The sequence below is a fragment of the Podarcis tiliguerta genome (genome assembly GCF_965153285.1).
Source record: "Podarcis tiliguerta genome assembly, chromosome: 1".
Taxonomy (NCBI): Eukaryota; Metazoa; Chordata; class Lepidosauria; order Squamata; family Lacertidae; genus Podarcis; species Podarcis tiliguerta.
Genome location: NC_139534.1, coordinates 2,933,728 through 2,952,680, shown reverse-complemented (window position 1 = coordinate 2,952,680; position 18,953 = coordinate 2,933,728). Strand labels below are relative to the sequence as shown.

Here is an 18,953-nt window from a genome sequence, read left to right as displayed (position 1 = left end):
GGAGCAGAGGAAGAAGATTATGTAGAGTGGAAGGTATCACCAAATTTTCCCCTCTCCTTATTAGAAAGAATTGGGCCATGGACTTCATTTCTTTGCTTACCAGAGATGGAGGGCTGAGTAATCTTAAAATAATAAACTGGGGGTAGTATAGCTGCACCATGGCGGGTGTCTAAATTTGATGGGGCAGGGAGAGGATCTACTTAATCCGTTTACATTGGAAATTTCTCTGCTAAAAACCCTACCCAGCTGCTTTGCTCCCTGGAGGAGAAAAAACCAATGCAGACTTGGGACGCTCCCAGGCAGGAGGTTATTGTGGAATCAGCGCTGCTCATGCACATAAGCATTTTTGCAGTGACTAAATGATGTTGTCACCAAAATGCCATTCTGCACTTCTTCTTTTTGGTATTCAGGTGACGCCTTACTGTGGGGAATCCAATCAGGAGAAACAGCCATCATATATCTTTGGTAACCACTAGTGTGGAAGCTCATTAGAACATTTTTGGAAGGGGGGTGGTGGTTTGTCATGTGTCTGCTGGTGTTTCAGCTTCTCATGCAGTACCCTTACTTCCATTTGCTCCTCACCTGAGCACAACTTAGTCATTTTATCTCAGCAGCACCCAATAACACTCCTCTCTCAATTTCCACTGTTTGCTAGACATTCGTATATGAACAACCCAGCTCAGCAGAGCTGGTCTCTCAAGATCTCCACACAGTAAAGTAGTGGATTACCTTGGAGACTGTAACTGCAGTATTCCTAATGTTTTTAGGCATGTCCAGCCTCCCTGTCCTCCCCAAAAGAAACATAAATGGGTTGTGTTATGAAACAAGAAGGCATCTACATATTTTGGAGATCCCACACCTCTTACCTAGAGGGCCAGCGTCATTCATATTGTCTATGCTTGCAGAAGATAGCCAGGTTACACCTGCTGTTTTCTTGCTCCAGGCAACTAAGCCTCAGCTTGGTGTACTTCCCCTCCCACACCATCTAAATGGAGATTTTGGAGTCAATGTGTATTTTATATACATTCTACAAATGACAGAGCAGTGCTTCCCTTGCAACATTCACACATAAAATAGCCTTGTGAATCAAAGCATCTTCCTACTAACTTGAGTTGCAGCTGCGCTTAGGACTTCCATCTCATTCTCCTAACTATACAGGGCCCTGTCAACACATTTCCACCATGTTGAACCTTGACATCTAGAGCTGCTTTGCACATTGTATTTTGCTCCCGACTTCTGTGGGCAAAAGCACTAACATTCCAGTGGACAATTGTTAAAATGCATAATGTAATTCCTTAAGCTGATGCCTCTTCCTGCAATAAATAAATAATATGATCAACAATGGCATTTTAAACTGCATACCACTATTTGGTAAACTCTGCCACAACAGCAGTCCTCAATAGTGCTGCACTAGCCCATAAACGTCAAGGTCAGAAGTAAGAGATTTTAGGTATGTTAAAAATAGAAAAGAAGACATGCAGTTTTTGTCCCAGTGAAATATGTCACTTTGAAAATAATTTCCTCAGAACTGATACTTATGTAAAACTCAAGCTGGTGATGTAATGTCTATTTTCACTGTGGGAAAATATCATTCCAGATACTTTATAAGAAGGAGAGTGGCACAGAGCTGCCTCAACACTTTGCGTCTCCAGGGGCAAAGTACCCCCACCTCCATTCTCCTCTTCCTCCCCACTCTCACCAATACTTTCCCCTCTCCTTTCTCCCTGATCTGCTGTTGTGCCAGGGCTATCCATGCCACACTGAGGAAGGGGTCCTATCTGTGTACCACCATCATTTTGCTGCGATGGTGGCAAAGCTTGTAAAGTTAAATTTTAACAGGATTTGCCTCTGTCATGGCTAAGGGGCAATGGCACAGGTAACTTCCAGGGTCTCCTCACTTACACTGCCTCACCCTCAGGAAGGGGCACAGATCCAAAATATGTCACCCACGGGAAGGGGCTCACCCTCAGGAAGGGGCACAGATGGGGGCACAATCCACTACCTATCCCGAACCTCTACCTGAGGTGTGCATCAAGGTTTAAGCCCTGCGGTTCCAAAGTCTAACTTATGTAAGTTATTTTCAGGATACATGCATTCAGAACTTTAAAGCACTCTGCTACTGGAATAATCAGCTCCTACCTATTATGTGCCAATCCCTGCCCTTCCCCACCCCCAACTCTGTATCAAGGAAACTCAAATTTGCTGTCAAATTTAAAATTATCATAGTTTATGTACCTTGTGTTGCAGAATTATTCTCAGTTTTGGAATTTTTAGTCAGCAAGTATACTATAGTGGCGTGTAGTATGGGGTATGTCAGGACTTGCAATGCAGCATGTGCAGGAGAACTTATCTTGTCATGAGAGTGAGATACGAATGGTATTGGACTCTGGACAGTTTACAGTGAAAGTTAAAACCATATCATATGGAGAAAAAATACATCAGTTCAATGTATAGAACAGAATAAAACAGCAGCTGACTTAAACCAAAGTATTTAATACAAGATGGGTGACACCTGGCTTGAGAGCAGTACATGTGAAAAGGATCTAGGAGTCTTGGTTGACCACAAACTTGACATGAGCCAACAGTGTGACGCGGCAGCTAAAAAAGCCAATGCAATTCTGGGCTGCATCAATAGGAGTATAGCATCTAGATCAAGAGAAGTAATAGTGCCACTGTATTCTTCTCTGGTCAGACCTCACCTGGAGTACTGTGTCCAGTTCTGGGCACCACAGTTCAAGAAGGACACTGACAAACTGGAACGTGTCCAGAGGAGGGCAACCAAAATGGTCAAAGGCCTGGAAACGATGCCTTATGAGGAACGGCTAAGGGAGCTGGGCATGTTTAGCCTGGAGAAGAGGAGGTTAAGGGGTGATATGATAGCCACGTTCAAATATATAAAAGGATGTCACATAGAGGAGGGAGAAAGGTTGTTTTCTGCTGCTCCAGAGAAGCGGACACGGAGCAATGGATCCAAACTACAAGAAAGAAGATTCCACCTAAACATTAGGAAGAACTTCCTGACAGTAAGAGCCGTTCGACAGTGGAATTTGCTGCCAAGGAGTGTGGTGGAGTCTCCTTCTTTGGAGGTCTTTAAGCAGAGGCTTGACAACCATATGTCAGGAGTGCTCTGATAGTGTTTCCTGCTTGGCAGGGGGTTGGACTCGATGGCCCTTGTGGTCTCTTCCAACTCTATGATTCTATGATTCTATGATTCTATGAAAACCCGCAATGGTGAATAAAACACCAACACGTTATTCACTCATGGTAGAAAACTCCACAAGTACCTCACTCTGGTTATAAAATAAATAAAAGAACTATCACTTTGCTACCCTTTCATGATACCCATAACCAGCTGCCCGAGGTGGTTGCCTCACTCTGCCTAATGGTAGAGCCAGGTCTGAATGTTATGCAACGCAATACTGGGACCTTGCTCTCTACAAAGAAGTAAATCTGTGCCTAGGCTATACCAGCTTAAAGATCTACAGATAGAAAACTACCATGTATTTAAAGAGATACAATAAAGAATAAATTTCCAAGAAGGGTTAGAAATATGAACAGCAGTCAAAAACACTACTGCAAATATATACAATTAATTAGGTGGCATAAAAAGGATATGCAGCAAAAAAGAAAAAGAAAAAAAAGAACCATGGAGAGGTGGAGCTGGAAGTCCTTTAAAAGAAATAAGAGAATGAAAATGTAAGATGTGTATACTAAGTTTGTGAACATGCATAAATAAAAAATTAAAAAGGAAGAAGACTAGTTTTCTGTGTCCACCTGCATTCTAAAATAGTACAGCCTAGAGGGAGATTTACTGTCTCAGTGAGCACTAGACCCTAAGCCTCATTGTGAAGATAAGGGTTTGGGAAACATGCTTAAAGATTATGATTTTCAGGACCAAGAATGGGATGTGTTTGAAGGCTCAGGTTCACTAATTTTATTTTCAACCTCAGTTGACAGCCAGTTTTAATTTCTTAGATCTGTCATACTTTACTAGATGTTAGAAAACAGATCCTGAAATTATTAGAAGTACCAGAATGGAGGAGTGAAGCAGCATTTTTTAGGGATTGTTTCTCTCAGCCTCTAAGCAAGAGCACCTGACTTCCTGGGATGAATGAGAAACTTTGCGCAGGAGGAAAGCACTGGGTGTGAGGTGCAGTGGGAGGAAAATGTAGGTCTCTGCTTCTTCCACAGCATCTCAGAGATCAGTGAAGAAATTTGCGTATGACTTGGAATTGATCTGGGTGGTGTGGGCAGAAAGGCAGTTCAAGCGCTGTGGTGGCAAGGAGGGGAAGCATTTCTGGTGCTTGGAAAGAAAGATCTAATCAGGAACATACTCCCTTGCTTAATGTTGGGAAGATGAAGATTCCTTTAAAAATCATAATCAATTCTAATAATGATAAAAAATACCCTTTAAAAACAAACATTTGTGATCAATAACTCTGAAGAAAACCAAAGCTGGTGTTACCTAAGTGTGTTACCCTCCTAAAGCAGAGTTGTCCAGCCTAATGCTCTCAGGTGTTTGGATTATAGTTCCCATTATTCCTGAACATTGTCCATGCTGAGCAGAGCTAATATAAATAGCCTGGAGGACACTAGCTAGAGGAAGGCTATCCCCAAACATGGCGCTTTCAGTCTTAGACAGAACCCAGAACATATTGTCTGTTGCCATGTTTTCCATTGCTGGTGACCAAGGTGAGTTTCACCCTCACAGTATAGAGGTGGGATATCTCAGCTCCGCATTTGTAAAGTAACAGGTTGTCTGAGGGATTCTGTGTGTGCTTGAATAGTGGCATAGGGGTCGTTGACCCGGGTGCAAAATTGTTAGGTGCAAAATTTCAACACTTGGTGCTGCCTTGATACAGGTGTGTGCTTCTGTCACCGGGTCGGTTGAAAACAGCTTCTCCATGAGAACCAGGAAGTGTCAGCTTCATTCTGGAGCTGATCGAGGCTGGGAATGAGGCCAGAGAAAGAGAGATAAGAACCCTGGAATGTGGGAAGGAGGAGGGCCAGCCTAGCCGCCTGACACAGAACAGAGAGCAGGCAGCAGATGGCGACAGTAACCTGATCCCTGAGCATAGTGGACAAGGAAAGGGGCGCCAGGGCAGAGATACACAAACTAACAGTTTCAGCTCAGAAACAGAGGGAGAGAGGCCGGAAATAGCCAGCCCCAAAACTCGAAGGCGTGAAAGGGTCAGTGAGAGGAGAAGAACGAAAGCGAAAGGGCTTTTTCCCCTGTTGGAGGAAGAGGAAGGGGCAGAGTTTAGACTCAGCAACTGCTAACCTGGAGTCAGACACGGAGTGAAGGAGTGATTTATGTGTTTGAGCAATAAACCGGAGATAATTGCTACCAGTGTCTCGCTTCGCTTCTGTGGGAGAGCCAAGCCATTACAGGGAGTGACCTCCACAGACAACAGATCGACTACTCTTTTCTGATCTCTGTGGCTATGATCTCCTGTGTGATGTGGATGCAATTAGGCAGTTGCATGTGCATGTGTATTCCATCCTTTTCCCTCCCCACCCCTGCAAGGTCCCAGACTCTGGCAACACATGCTATGCCACTGAATAGCTGTGCAGTTACAGAACAGCAGACGCCTAAAGCCTGCGCATCTCCAAGCACAATTCAGTGTGCTGATTTTAATCTACAAAAGCCTTTTGTGTTTGGGATTAGGACTGGACAATGTCAGGTTTTCTACATCACAATGTATTGCTAGGCAAACATCATGATCTAGCGGTACATTGCAATGTTCAAAACCCTGCTTCCAACCACAGCGCTGAGGCATCAGGGTGTGATCGCCAAGGTGGTTTCACCCCAGCGCCTCACAGTGCTAGGGAGGAAGCAGCTTCATGCTCACCATCTAACCAACCCCATCCTTCTCCACCGTGCATGAGAGCAGGAGAAGGATTGGGGCTGCTCAGCTAGAGAGCACAAAGCCTCCCGCTCCTCACCTGAGTAGCCCCAATCCTTCTCCAGCTTGCACACGAGCAGGAGAAGCATTGAGGCGCCTTCAGCTGGGGGAAGGGAGCATTTTAACAGAGCCCCCACCCCACCACTGGCTCACACGAGCCAGCGGTAGGCTGGGTGCTCCGTTAACCGCTCAGCTGACGGGAGCGGCAACTGTGCTCCCCTCAGTGGAGCAGTTTCATGGAGCCTGTGGTGGGTCAGGGGCTCCATGAAACTGCTCCACTGAGGCAAGGGCAGCCGCACACTCCTCAGCCTCGCCAATGTAGCTTGTATCTCCTTCTGCATTGGTATGAGGGCAGAGTGGGATGGTGGCTTCACGGTATATCACTAACTGCTGCCGCTCCTAAGTCCCTCTGCACCTGGCTACAGCTTGTTTCTCTTTTGGTGCACTGGGCACTGGTGGTAGAGGAACTCAGGAGTGGCAGTGGTTTCACTCGCTGAGTGAAGCTGCCATCGCAGTCTGCCCCTCATAGTGGCCCTGGGTGAGGTATCAATACATTGCCCAGGCCTACTTGGGATCAGCGTACTTAAAACAACTGCTAGTAGTTTTGAGTGCTGGATTGAGACTTGGGAGACCAGATTCTCATCTCTACTCAGGAGTGATGCTTGTTATGAGGATAAAATGGAGAAAGGAAGAACCATGTGCCCCACCTTGGAGGCCTCCTTCAAATAGAGGTCTGACAGCCCTTAAGGAATCTCCTCAGTGGTCAAAATAGATAGAGATTCCTCCATTAGACTGCAAACTTAAAACTTTCTGTGAAGTTTCAATGAACTCAGAGGGACTTCGGAATAAACATATTTTGTGCTGTGAGAATCTGAAACTGATGTTCCTATGAACTGCTATGTTCTTACTTGCTATTCTGTTCCTTTTCTTTCGATGGAACAAAATTTTGCATTTAACCTTGATTTAATTTTTATTTTTCCTGTATTTTTTGTATTTAAAGCCATTTGAGTGTTTTGTATATATTTTAATTTCCCCAGTTTTATACTCTCTCCTTGTTGTTTCAGGGATTGCATATTGGACACTCTTTGCTTTTATTTGTTGGCTAAAATTATGGTTTTTTCCTGTATTTCTCTTATTGTATATATAGATTTTTCAGTAATGGGACAGAAAGATGGAGTAGAAATGCTTGCATGAACAAAACTTACTGTCCTTACATGATATAAATAGCAAAAACCCATGGTTTCTGTTGCAACCACCATCAGGAAAACCTGCAAATAATCTATATCTATCATCTATCTATCTATCTATCATCTATCTATCTATCTATCTATCATCTATCTATCTATCTATCTATCTATCTATCTATCTATCTATCTATCATCTATCTATCATCTATCTATCTATCATCTATCATCTATCTATATCTATCTATCTATCTATCATCTATCTATCTATCTATCTATCATCATCATCTATCATCTATCATCTATATCTATCTATCTATCATCTATCTATCTATCTATCATCTATCTATCTATCTATCATCTATCATCTATATCTATCTATCTATCATCTATCTATCATCTATCTATCATCTCTATCTATCTATCATCTATCTATCTATCTATCATCTATCTATCATCTATCATCTATCTATCATCTATCTATCTATCTATCTATCATCTATCTATCTATCTATCTATCTATCATCTATATCTATCTATCTATCATCTATCTATCTATCTATCTATCTATCTATCTATCTATCTATCATCTATCTATCTATCATCTATCTATCTATCTATCTATCTATCTATCTATCATCTATCATCTATCATCTATCATCTATCTATCTATCTATCATCTATCTATCTATCATCTATCATCTATATCTATCTATCTATCTATCTATCATCTATCTATCTATCTATCTATCTATCATCTATCTATCTATCTATCTATCTATCATCATCTATCATCTATCATCTATATCTATCTATCTATCTATCATCTATCTATCTATCTATATCTATCTATCATCTATCTATCTATCTATCATCTATCTATATCTATCTATCTATATCTATCTATCTATCTATCTATCTATCTATCATCTATCTATCTATCTATCATCTATCATCTATATCTATCTATCATCTATCTATCTATCTATCTATCTATCATCTATCGATCTATTTATCTTTCTCTCCAGTCTCTGAACCCCTTTGTCCATGACTGATGTTCTGCCCTAAGAAGGCACTAATTAACTGCTTTGTCATTTTAATGTTATGTTACTTTAATTACATCAAAATCCATTTCTAGAACAGGAAGGCAACTGTGCAATCATTGTTGCTTTGCTATCCAACAGTCATTAATTAATAGGTAGACTTCATTTGTAATTTTCAACTCTACAGCAGAGTTAACACCCCTCAGTCCTCTCCTTTATTAATATAAAGGACTATGGAGGAGTAAACAAGTCGTTTCTGGCTGAATTCTCAAGGGTCATAAGAAGAATCCTGCTGGAAGAGGCCAGCACCCTGTTCTCACAGTGGCCAGTCAGATGTCTATGAGAAACATGCAAGCAGAACCTCTCCATTTGGGATTCCCGGCACCTGGCATTCAGAGGCCTAGAGCCTTGGGACAGTGGAGGCAGAACGTGGTCATTGTGGCTGGTGGACATTGATAGCCTTTTGCTCCATGAATTTACCTTGTTGGCACCTGTCTGTCTTGGGAAATAAAGGAGGAGTGTGTCTTCAGGGGTGAAGTCAAACTGTTGGGGAGTTACAGCGCCTGTTGTGGCTGTAGAGACTGATATGGGAGAGATTTATGTTGTAGCTGGGCCAGATGCTTTCAAAGCCATCTAACCGGTGGCCATCGCTTCCTCTTGTGGTCCCAAATTCAACAGTTTAACTACATGCAACAAAGGTGGAGTTTTTTTGGTCTGCCCTGAGCCTTCCAAGATTCAGCTTCATTGGATGTTCATGAGTTCTAGTACAACAAGGGAGAAAAGCTTTTCTTCACACCGTGCCAATTAGGCTAAACTAAATGAGACAGGAGTGCCTGGCGTGCCTGGTGTGCTCTGGTCCATGGGGTCACAAATAGTCGGACACGACTGAACGACTAAACAACAACAAATGAGCTCTTAGCAGACCTGAATATTTACACATGAGCTTTCCTCAATTGAGAGTATGATCTAAGTGTGAACTCACCCCTTCCTTACTTTTCCCCCAGCAGGGACAGACTTTGGTAATATGGCATCCTGAGTGAAGACAAAATTTGGCAACTCTCATAAAGATGTCTTATATTCACAATAATTCATTTTGGTACAGTTGCTTTTTAATGGATCTTCTCAGTAGGTACCCCATATAAATATATTATTGTGTGCCTCCTCGTCTTGGTGTCCTTTGTGGGGGAACCACTTGCACTGCCCTAAACCTGCCGTTGCTCCCAGCCAGATTCCAGTACCAAAAGTGAGCTGGCTGAGGGTAGACTGCAGGAGAAAGAGAGGGGAATAAGAGGAGGTCGGTTCAGCACATACCTGATAGGCACTTTAAAGCATACCACCACACGTGTGATTGGGATTAACTCATATTTAAAATATCAACAATAAAGACATAAGTTTTAATGACTTTGGTTGAATACTTTTTCTGTGCACCATTTAGTCAGCTTTTACACTGGGGTGTAATAGAGTTCATAGTGGGGGGAAACCTTGGTGCATTGTGTTACCGGAAAAATCCGAGGGCTCCCTTGGACAAAAAGTAAAGACACCAACCAGAGTAAATTGGAGCAAATCAGCAGCCTGTAGGCTTGGCCTTTATTGAACTGTTGCAACAGGAGAGAGGAAAGACACAGAAAATGGTGTGCAAGACCTTATAAAAACTTTTGAAATTCCCATCCCCTAGGTCAAGCCCACCCCCAGAAACATCATGCATACATTACAGAAAGGAGGGGTTGAGGGAGGAGTTGAGGTGGTAACCTGAGTGTCCTGTCACCTGGCTGGTTCCCTTCTACCCCTCCCCATGAGTCATTTTCTGAAGACAAAAGGTAGTCACAGTTTCCTGCCCCCTGAGGGAAGATCTGATCATTGTCCTTTGTTCCAGTCCATGCTGAATCCACTCCCATATGCAAGTTCTTTGTGATCTTGATTGTCTTCTGTCTGGGATCATCAGGGTTGGCATAGCAACTGGGCAGGGCTCCTGTGGATGTGCTGGTATGGTGAAGGGATTATGGCGCCCTGTATCAAACCTTCCCCATTTTGTAGTCTTTCCTTCATGGAGTAAAATAAAAGTGGAACAGTGCAAATCCGATGTATGGTTGATTTTCTATGAATTTATAACAGAAGTGTAGCATATGTAGTGTGTGAGTGTTGAGTGTGTGTGAAGTTTGTACAAACTGAATGATGGGGGGGGGGGTTCCTGCTACAATTGCATCCAGGAAACCAGGCAAGGATAAAGTAACCTGGGAAACGGAATGCCAAATGCTCATCAGTCCATTAAACTTCTTCATCTTCATCATTGTTTATTTGTATGCTGGCTTTCCACAGTTAAACCAAGCTCTGGGCGGCTTACAACATGAAAAGATTTACATAATCACAAAAATATATCAAAAGTTTTAATAGCCAATAAATTACATATCAATAGGTATGCAATAAAATCAAGTGATCCCTACATAAGTCATAATAAGGGCTAACAATAATGAATCTTAAAAATACCCAAAACAACAAAATTAAGCATCTCCAAAATTAAATCTTGACCTCGACAAAAAACCCCAAACAATACCCCACACCAAGTGTCTCTAGGTATCGTGAGAAGCAGGTCCTGCTGGACTCAGAGCGAAGGTGGCCTCTGGCCTTTTCAGCAGCCAAGTGGAGTCAGTCAGGGCCCGGCCCTTCTAGGCCAGGTGCAAAGAGGCCAGCAAGGCAAGGAGCGGGTCTGGCAGGACATATCATATACTATTCTTTGCTCATAGCAAAGAATAGTATATGATATGTTATAAAGGTTTCTAGAACGATCTGAGTGGCTATATCCACTCTTGCCTCTTCTAGTCTTCCTTGATTTATTTTGTTCATCCTGGACCTGGGCACTTCTTCTGTACTCTGTATAAGACAGGCTCTAGATCATGCGCAGGGGGTCCTCAGCTGCAGGACCCTCTCCAGATGGAGCCTTGAATGCACGGAGAACAGGGCTGGGAAGTCTGACCCCCTTGATCTGGTTGGCCGTCTGCACAAGGCTTTGCTTACTTCTGCCCTTTGAGGTGGCCGCTGGAGATAAATAGCACTCTTCTTTGCACTTAGATTTGCTGTCAAAACCTTCATTTCTAATCTATGCGTGGTTCTGTTTTACTTCTCTTCATTATCAGAAACTTTTAATAATAAAAAAATGGAGCGTAATTTTTCACTGATTCTCATGCATACCACCAAGCCATACTGATTTACGCCTATTTCTTGCCTACTTTCCAGGTTATCTCGCCCCCCGGAACCTTCCCAGTGCAGGTTTCTTTCCATTTCTTCAAACTGTGATTTGTAGTTCAGATGCCCGGTGCAAAAGCACACCATATACACCTGAAGACCTGCTACCAAAATTGAATGGTGTATCGCCCATAAACAGGTAAGGGAGTAAGTCCTCTTGTTACGTAAGAAGGGGGCCAAGTTCTCTTCTAATGGAGGGTGGGGGCAAGGCAGCTGGGAAAACCCCTTGCCTGATGAACAGCAGAAAGTATTATTTCCCCATAATACAATAAAATTAGAAATAAACAAAGAAGTGAAAAAGACAATAGAAATAAAGAAAGGAAAAAGAGAAAGAGAGAAGAGTAAGATGAAGAAAACAAAAGTAAAACATTACCAAAAGCTGTAAGAGAACTTCCATGTTCCTTATATAGTAATTATTTTAAACCTTCAGTTCCTACAAACATCCATCTTCTCCACTCTCTGTTGAACAATATTTCTTTTAAATCAGGGTGTCTCAGAATTATTCATTTCTTTTTCCTACATTTCTTTTTCCAAGATAGGTTCTGTAATTATGTTAACCATTTTTTATTTTTTCCCCCCTCTGTTAATTCTGACCACCATGACTCCATATTGCAGAATACTAAATTCTTATATCCATATCCATGTTAAGGTCTCTCCATTGTGATCACACATTAGATCAATATTCCATTTTTACTTCCCGTTATAATCTGCTTGTTCATGCCCAGTTCTGTATGTTCAGTTCTATTTCCTATTATATTCTATTTCCAGTTTTGTTTATGTTTATGGTGGCATCCTGCTCTCCTGCTCTAGCATTCCCCCCCCCCCCAGTCTTTTTCCAGAGAGAGTACCATAACTTTAATACCATCATTCTCTGAATTCAGATCATAGGCAGAGTACTTTTTCTCTGCCAGAACTAAAGACAGGCCAGCGCTGAAGTCCCAGATCTTTCCCCCCTTCTCAACTCTATCAGCACCAAGTTCAAATAATTCTCAAATTCACCATGTGTGATTTTATCTTTTACTTCTCCAAATCCTTGTGTGGGAATCATTTCCATTTCTGCATCACCGTCTGCTTCTTTCTGTTTAATTATTTATTAATCCAGTCCTGCCAACATTTTATCAATTTGGTCTGAAGCCTCTGTGCATTCCTCCTTTCCATTTCCATTTTTGACCTCATATTACTCTGGCTCATTTTCCCCCATCATTCCCTTCATCTTCATCAAACATTGATCTGATCATTTTAAATTATTCATCCATCAACTGCTGAACAATACCAACAGTCACTGGGTCATCCAAAGGTACCATATTGGGTGCTTTTAATGTTCTAGATCTTATTAGACATTAAATCCACCTTAATGTTCTCCCTTAAAAGTCCTGGACTTCTGCAGCTGTAACTGTGTTGTTTCAAAAGCAGATTCTTATCTGCCTCCTTTCTCATGGCTAGTTATGGCTGCATCACTTTCGATTTCCCCGGTTCTTTAGTGGCAAGAAACAAAGTAAAAGGATTGAGGATTTCCTATCATCTGATTTAATTTTTGTTGTCTACCAGAAACCAGGCTGTCTGCTTTGCTATAACTCTTTAACAATTAGTTTCCTTTCTGTTTTTTCAGCCACAAAAGGTAGTACTCACAGATTTTCAAATTATAAATTTCCCCAAGCAGATGGAAAGGGGATGTGTGATTCTCATTACAGTTTTATTGTACCAAATATGTTTTAAAGGGCTTTTAAAAGAGAGGGTGAGATTCTTTTATTGGCATTGCTCCTTAGCTTGCCAGCTCTTCCTTGCTCCTGTCCAAGGTGCAAGGTGCAGATCCAAGTGTCTTGAGGATAAATCCTAGATTACTCTGTCTCCAGAGTGAGTAATAGACCCAAACTATCTGTCTGGCTATTAACAATCCCCACAGAGCTAGCAGATAGCTCTCTGAATCGCCACAACTCTCTCAACTGTAGGAAGCTAGCCGGGCTTGATTAGCTTTTAACACTTGCTGAATCTAGGGATCAGAGGGATCTGGCACATACAAACGCATAACGATAGTATCAGCTTGCAGCAAAACTAAGTGATCAATTTTATCAAGCACATTCCTTGCTCCTCTGAGACTCTCTCTTAAGATTTGAAATATTTTGATGTAGACCACGCACAGGAAGTTTACCTTACCCCAAGTCCGACCACCTGGCTCTATTGTCTGCACTGATTTGCAGTCGCTCTCCTAGGTTTCAGACAGGAGACATTCCCAGCCCTACCTAGAGATGCTGGGGGTGGAACTTGAGGCCTTCTGCATGCAAACCAGGTGCTCTGTCACTGAGCCACATCTATTCTGCACCCAGAATCTCCTATACAATACTCTAACCCTGCATCCCTGCCTAAGGTCACACGGAATGTGCACACCAAAGAGAGTGGCGGGCCATCACATGGTTGACCCTGATTTGGTGGTGTTGGTCAATTAACTTAGATAGGATTCATGAGAAATTCTTATAAGGTCTTGAAAGAGAAAGGTGAGGAAATATGATAGGAGAGTTAATTGTGAATTAAAAATTTCCCAAACTGCCCTCCACACACCTGGCTTTTAGCCCAGAAGTGGCAAACCCTTTAGAGTTGGAGAGCCAGATTCTCTCATGGCAACCTTCTAGAGCAGCCTTTCTCAACCTGTGGGTACCCAGATGTTGTTGAACTACAACTCCCATCACCCCTAGCCAGCAAGGCCAGAGCTCAGGGATGATGGGAATTGTAGTCCAACAACAGCTGGGGACCCACAGGTTGTCTAGAGGCTGCATGCTCATGGTGAGTCTTGGTTAGCACATTTGGGGGCTTCTGCTGATTCCTTGTGGTTGCAGGGGCTCTGCATCTTGTCATTAAGGTTGTGGTTAGACTTGCTGTTGTTCCCAGTCTTCCTTTCATCATGCTCACTTCTACCAGCATTTGTCTCAGTTAAGAGCTGCCATGTGCACTGGCTTGAACTGTTGCACCTGCAACATGCTGGGTGCTTCTGCTCTACTGTTGCAGCATTACCTTGTGATGGAGCTGCAGTCTTGGATCTGGCCCGATCCTCTTTTTGCCTTACCCTATGAGAAAGACCACCAGGGGGGAAAGCAAATAGCTTCTCCGGAAATAACATCAAGATTGGTTCTAGAATGGTTCTAAACAAAACGACAACCCATTGCTTGAAATAAAGGCAGTGCTTTATCAAGAAATTCACATTTTGGTGGGAAGAACTTGGCCTGAGTGGTTTAATGCAAGGAGCTTCAGTGAAGGGGTAGCTATAAGTGATGATGCAGGATTCTTCTCACTCCTTTTTCCTTATCAGAAAACGGAGAAGGTCAGCTAACCCGGAGAAGGACAGCCATCCATCATCCCAGAGTGCTGATGTTCCCAAAAGCAAGAATGGTTCATTGGGTAGGTTATTTGATTCTATTAAGAGTTTAGCAAACTTCCTCTCTTAGCTGCAGATAAATGTTATAACCATGGAGAAGTAGTTGAACAAGGCCCAGGCGAGTTCCATTAAAACAATTGCTTTGTTTTCTATGGGTACTTGAGTGAGTAAGCAATTATTTTAAGCAGCTGAGGATATCTTAGCAGAAGCCTATATGCATGTATATTCAGAAGTTCACTGGGACTTATTCCCAGATATGTGTGCAGTCTCATGTCCTGCAAGCTCCAAAAAGCTCAGTAGGACTTGATTCCCCCCCGTAGGTCATTGATATGATTGTGCTTTATTAGTTAAAACTATTGAGAATAGTTACAGGTATGTGCCTTTATATTAGGGTTGTCATACATCTGGAATTTCCCAGGCATTGTTGGGATTCGGTCCTTCGAAACAATGTCCAGACGTATGGCAACCCATGTCGGAAGTGTAGATTTCAGTAAATTTGCTTAGAAATAGCTCAAACAACTTTGGCCCTGCTTGCTCCTTCCATGTCTGCAAGGGGGGGGGGGGGAGAGAGAAAGAGAGAGAAGGGGGAAGAGGCAGTAGCCTCTGCTGCTAGCACTGCCTAAGCAACCACTCACATTTTCTGTGTTTTAATAAAGTTGTGGCCAAAATTATGCCAAAAACCTGAAACAAAAATTATGTATCAATTGTGTTTTTATTGGGGTGTCTTGGCAGTGGCGTAGTGTGGGGGGTGCAGGGGGGGCCGTCTGCACCGGGCGCAACATCTGGGGGTTAGGGTTAGGGGGCGCAAATCCACGGGTTAGGGGATGCAAATTACTTGCCTTGCCCCTGGTGCTGACAACCCACGCTACGCCACTGTGTCTTGGGGACCTCGACACACAAAACTAAAGTGCCCTTCCTTCTCTTCATGTATCCTCATTGGCTGGTTAGGGAGCCAAAGTGAAAGTGAAATTTCTCAGACAAAGGCAGAAAATCAATTTTCTGAGCTATAAAAATTTGTTCAGGACTATGGCAAAGTCAGGAAATTGGTTTTTTAAGCCATAAAAATGTGTGGCTCCCATAGTCCAGTTTGAAATCAGATAGATAACAGGCTTGCTTAAAATGGCATTAAGGGAGAAAGGAAGTTCTGCTGAAGAAGAAACCCCCTTAAGTGAATGGGAGTTGTTTTAGAAGCTTTGTGGGAACACCTTGGATGCCTCGTGACATGAGGTTGTTCCCTGGGGAAAACTGCAAGTCAGGGTGTCTGCGATGGGAGGGGAAATCCTACCTTTACTTTGAAGCATTGGGAATGAAGTGCAAGTGTGTGGCTGTTGGCTGGATAATAATTACCTGGATTCAGGCTTCTGAAATCAGCAGGGGGTGACTGCTCAGCTAGCTAGCAATTGTATGATTGCACGGTGCAGACAGTGGTGACCATCAGCTCCCTTATTCAAAGGCAAGAACATGATTCTCCCAAAACAAACTGTTTACTACTGGTTTCGCACCACAAAGTGCCTTACCAGTTACTGCTGCTTGGAGTAATGGACTATGACGGCTACCTTTATCTAGGCCAAACAGAGGCACTGTTTACCTTACGTAGGGGGCGTCATGAGCTCACATTCTTTGGCAAATTCAGCATTTGAAATTTGTATGTTTTTTAAAATCATTGCAGGGCCAATTGATTCAACAGTCAATCTGAGCAGCATTGCTGAAAATATTTCCTCATCAGCCAGCCATGCCAGAATTAACTTGCTCAACAAGATTCTCAGTCTGGGAGAGGTAATTTCTATATTCACTTTAATGAGATCACCTTTGGAATACCGTTTTGTTACGTAATATTAGTGCGTGGGTTTATTATAATAAGAAAATGCAAGCATGTTTCTAGTTTCCAAAATTGCTATATCGGTGTGTTCAAATAGCAACAGATCTTATTTTAGATTGTTCCACGGAGATCTGGTACAAATAGATGTGCAATTGAATGTGATTTGACTATGCCTGGTTCACCTTTCATATGAATCCATAGTTAAAATATGCTCCGTTTCTCCATTGTTGCTTTTGGTGCCGCCACACCAGGAAAAAACAAGCCACAGTCAATCTAATAATAATAATAATAATTTATTTGTACCCTGTCCACCTGACTGAGTTGCCCCAGCCACTCTGGGTGGCTTCCAGCATGTATTAAAACAGTAAAACACTAAACCTTAAAAAGCTTTCCTATACAGGGCTGCCTTCAGATGTCTCCTAAGGGTTACTCTTCTTCTTGACATCTGATGGGAGGTATTCCACAGGGTGGGTGCTCCTTCCAAGAAGGCCCTGGTTCCCTGTAGCCTCACTTCTTGCAGTGTGGGAACCGCCAGAAGGCCTTCAGTGCTGGATCTCAGTGTCCATTCTGAGAAGAGCCTGGGGTTTGGGCTAGTAGCAGCTTCATACTTTTCATACTTCCTGGTTTCCAAATAGAACATGAAGTCTAAGAGAGACATGTGCATACCTGAGTGTGAGCATGTGCAAACAAGCTATAGTCACTTCTAGGCATGGCAGTCGGACAGGCAATGCTCCATATGCCTTTACTGGGAAGTATGGGGTGGGGTAGTGGTGTTCACAGATTTCTTACAAGGTCTGGTGCCCTGAACCCTTTTGCTAGCCTCGTGGGTGTAACAATTGTGATCTTCTAACCTTTGCACCAACAATTGTAGCTGTTCAAAAAATTTGATGAAACCATTGATCATTCACACATTGAAACAACCACCTCATTTTCAGTTCTTCTTCTACGGAAATTTATTTTATAGATGCAGATGCACAAGTCTTCTGCAGGAAACCTTAAAGCTGGTATTTGTGAAGTCATGGCGGCTGATGCATCATCACAGAATCTCCTTTGGGAAGTCTTTGGAACAAACATCTATCGAACATTTTGCTTCACCAACTTGTCCCTTGTAGAGTCCTTCTTTCAGGAATTCAGAAGTCAGATTCCTAAAGTGAGTATCCAACTCATATTTTTTTTTGTCTGCTAAATAATAACCTCAATCAAATTGCTTAGAGGAAAAGTTCCCCCTCTTCCCTTATCAGAGTAGCTTTTCACATTGTGCCCATTCATTCACCCTGCATAACAGCTGGCAGTTTTGTGAAAGAGGCATTTCAGTTTCTTTGTGCTTCGTGAGCTCCAATAGCTGGAAATGAATGGCAGGAAGAAGCAGGGATGGAATATCAGACTTTATCTTTGATTGTTGGAAAATAGGCAGGCTGATCTCTCCTTGGTCAAGGGCAAAGGCTGGAGATGGGAACGCTTGTAATATTTGTTAAGCTAAACTCAATAGCATCAGGTGTGAGTGTTTAAACCTAGATTTTCTCAGCCATGTAAAAAGAGGGGAGTTGTGGGGACTGTTTTTAAGAGCAAAACGATTGCAAGGGCAGGAAGTTCTAAACCTTCTCCTTTGTGTGACTTCCTGTAGCTTATACATAGTTTATATCATGGATATTTTAATTCTCAGATGATTAGATTACGTTTCCCTCCATCCCTGACCATTGGCCATGCTGCATAGTGTTGAAGGGAATCAGAATCCAACAAAGACATGAGGTCCACAGGTTTTATAACTCTGTCCTAGGGGAGAAGATGAGAAGTAGGTACAGGGAGAGTTCAGCTCCATCAACCCACATACCTCCATATCTCTAACGCTTGGATCCCCACACCCACTTTTATACAATGATCGGAGCAGATCTGAGTTTCAACAAATAAGTTTGCTGCTGCCCTTTCTAGTTTGACCCTGGTTATACCTGACAAAGAGTTCTAGAGGGAAAATTCAACAGGGATTTGAGGGAAATTGAGAAATGAGCAAGCATTACTTACCCATAAAAGTCAGATTATTGGCCCATCTAATCAGGTGTTGTCTACCTTAATTGGTATCAGTTCTCCAATGTCTCAGAGGAAGGGTCTTCATCAGCTGCAGTCACCAAGAACTTCTGAAGTGGAAATGTGTATTGGTTTGGTAAAAGGAAAAACAGAATGTGGTGAAATAAAATGAGAATTCACTGTGTGCCTAGATTTGGGGCAAGTACTGGGCAAATGAGAGAGCCCAGCAGAGGTTTAAAATCACAGAGCATGCAACAAAGTAAAGCATTGAAATATAGGCTGTTAGACCTTTGAAATATCCCCTTCTAAGTTGCTTCCAAAGTTCCCCACTTCCCTTAGCATAGCAAGAGACCACACGTTTGGGAAGCTTAA

General features: G+C 42.5%; 1 protein-coding gene across 1 annotated transcript in view; it reads left to right on the top strand.

Annotated features, from left to right (window-relative positions):
* The window catches only part of ABCA12 (ATP binding cassette subfamily A member 12), a 125,629-nt gene that overhangs the window by 14,105 nt on the left and 92,571 nt on the right, over positions 1-18,953 (top strand). The window contains exons 3-6 of the mRNA XM_083400196.1: positions 11,365-11,512; positions 14,675-14,763; positions 16,410-16,516; positions 17,524-17,709. Coding sequence (XP_083256322.1) covers positions 11,365-11,512; positions 14,675-14,763; positions 16,410-16,516; positions 17,524-17,709 — 530 coding nt within the window. The remainder of the gene's footprint in view (positions 1-11,364; positions 11,513-14,674; positions 14,764-16,409; positions 16,517-17,523; positions 17,710-18,953) is intronic.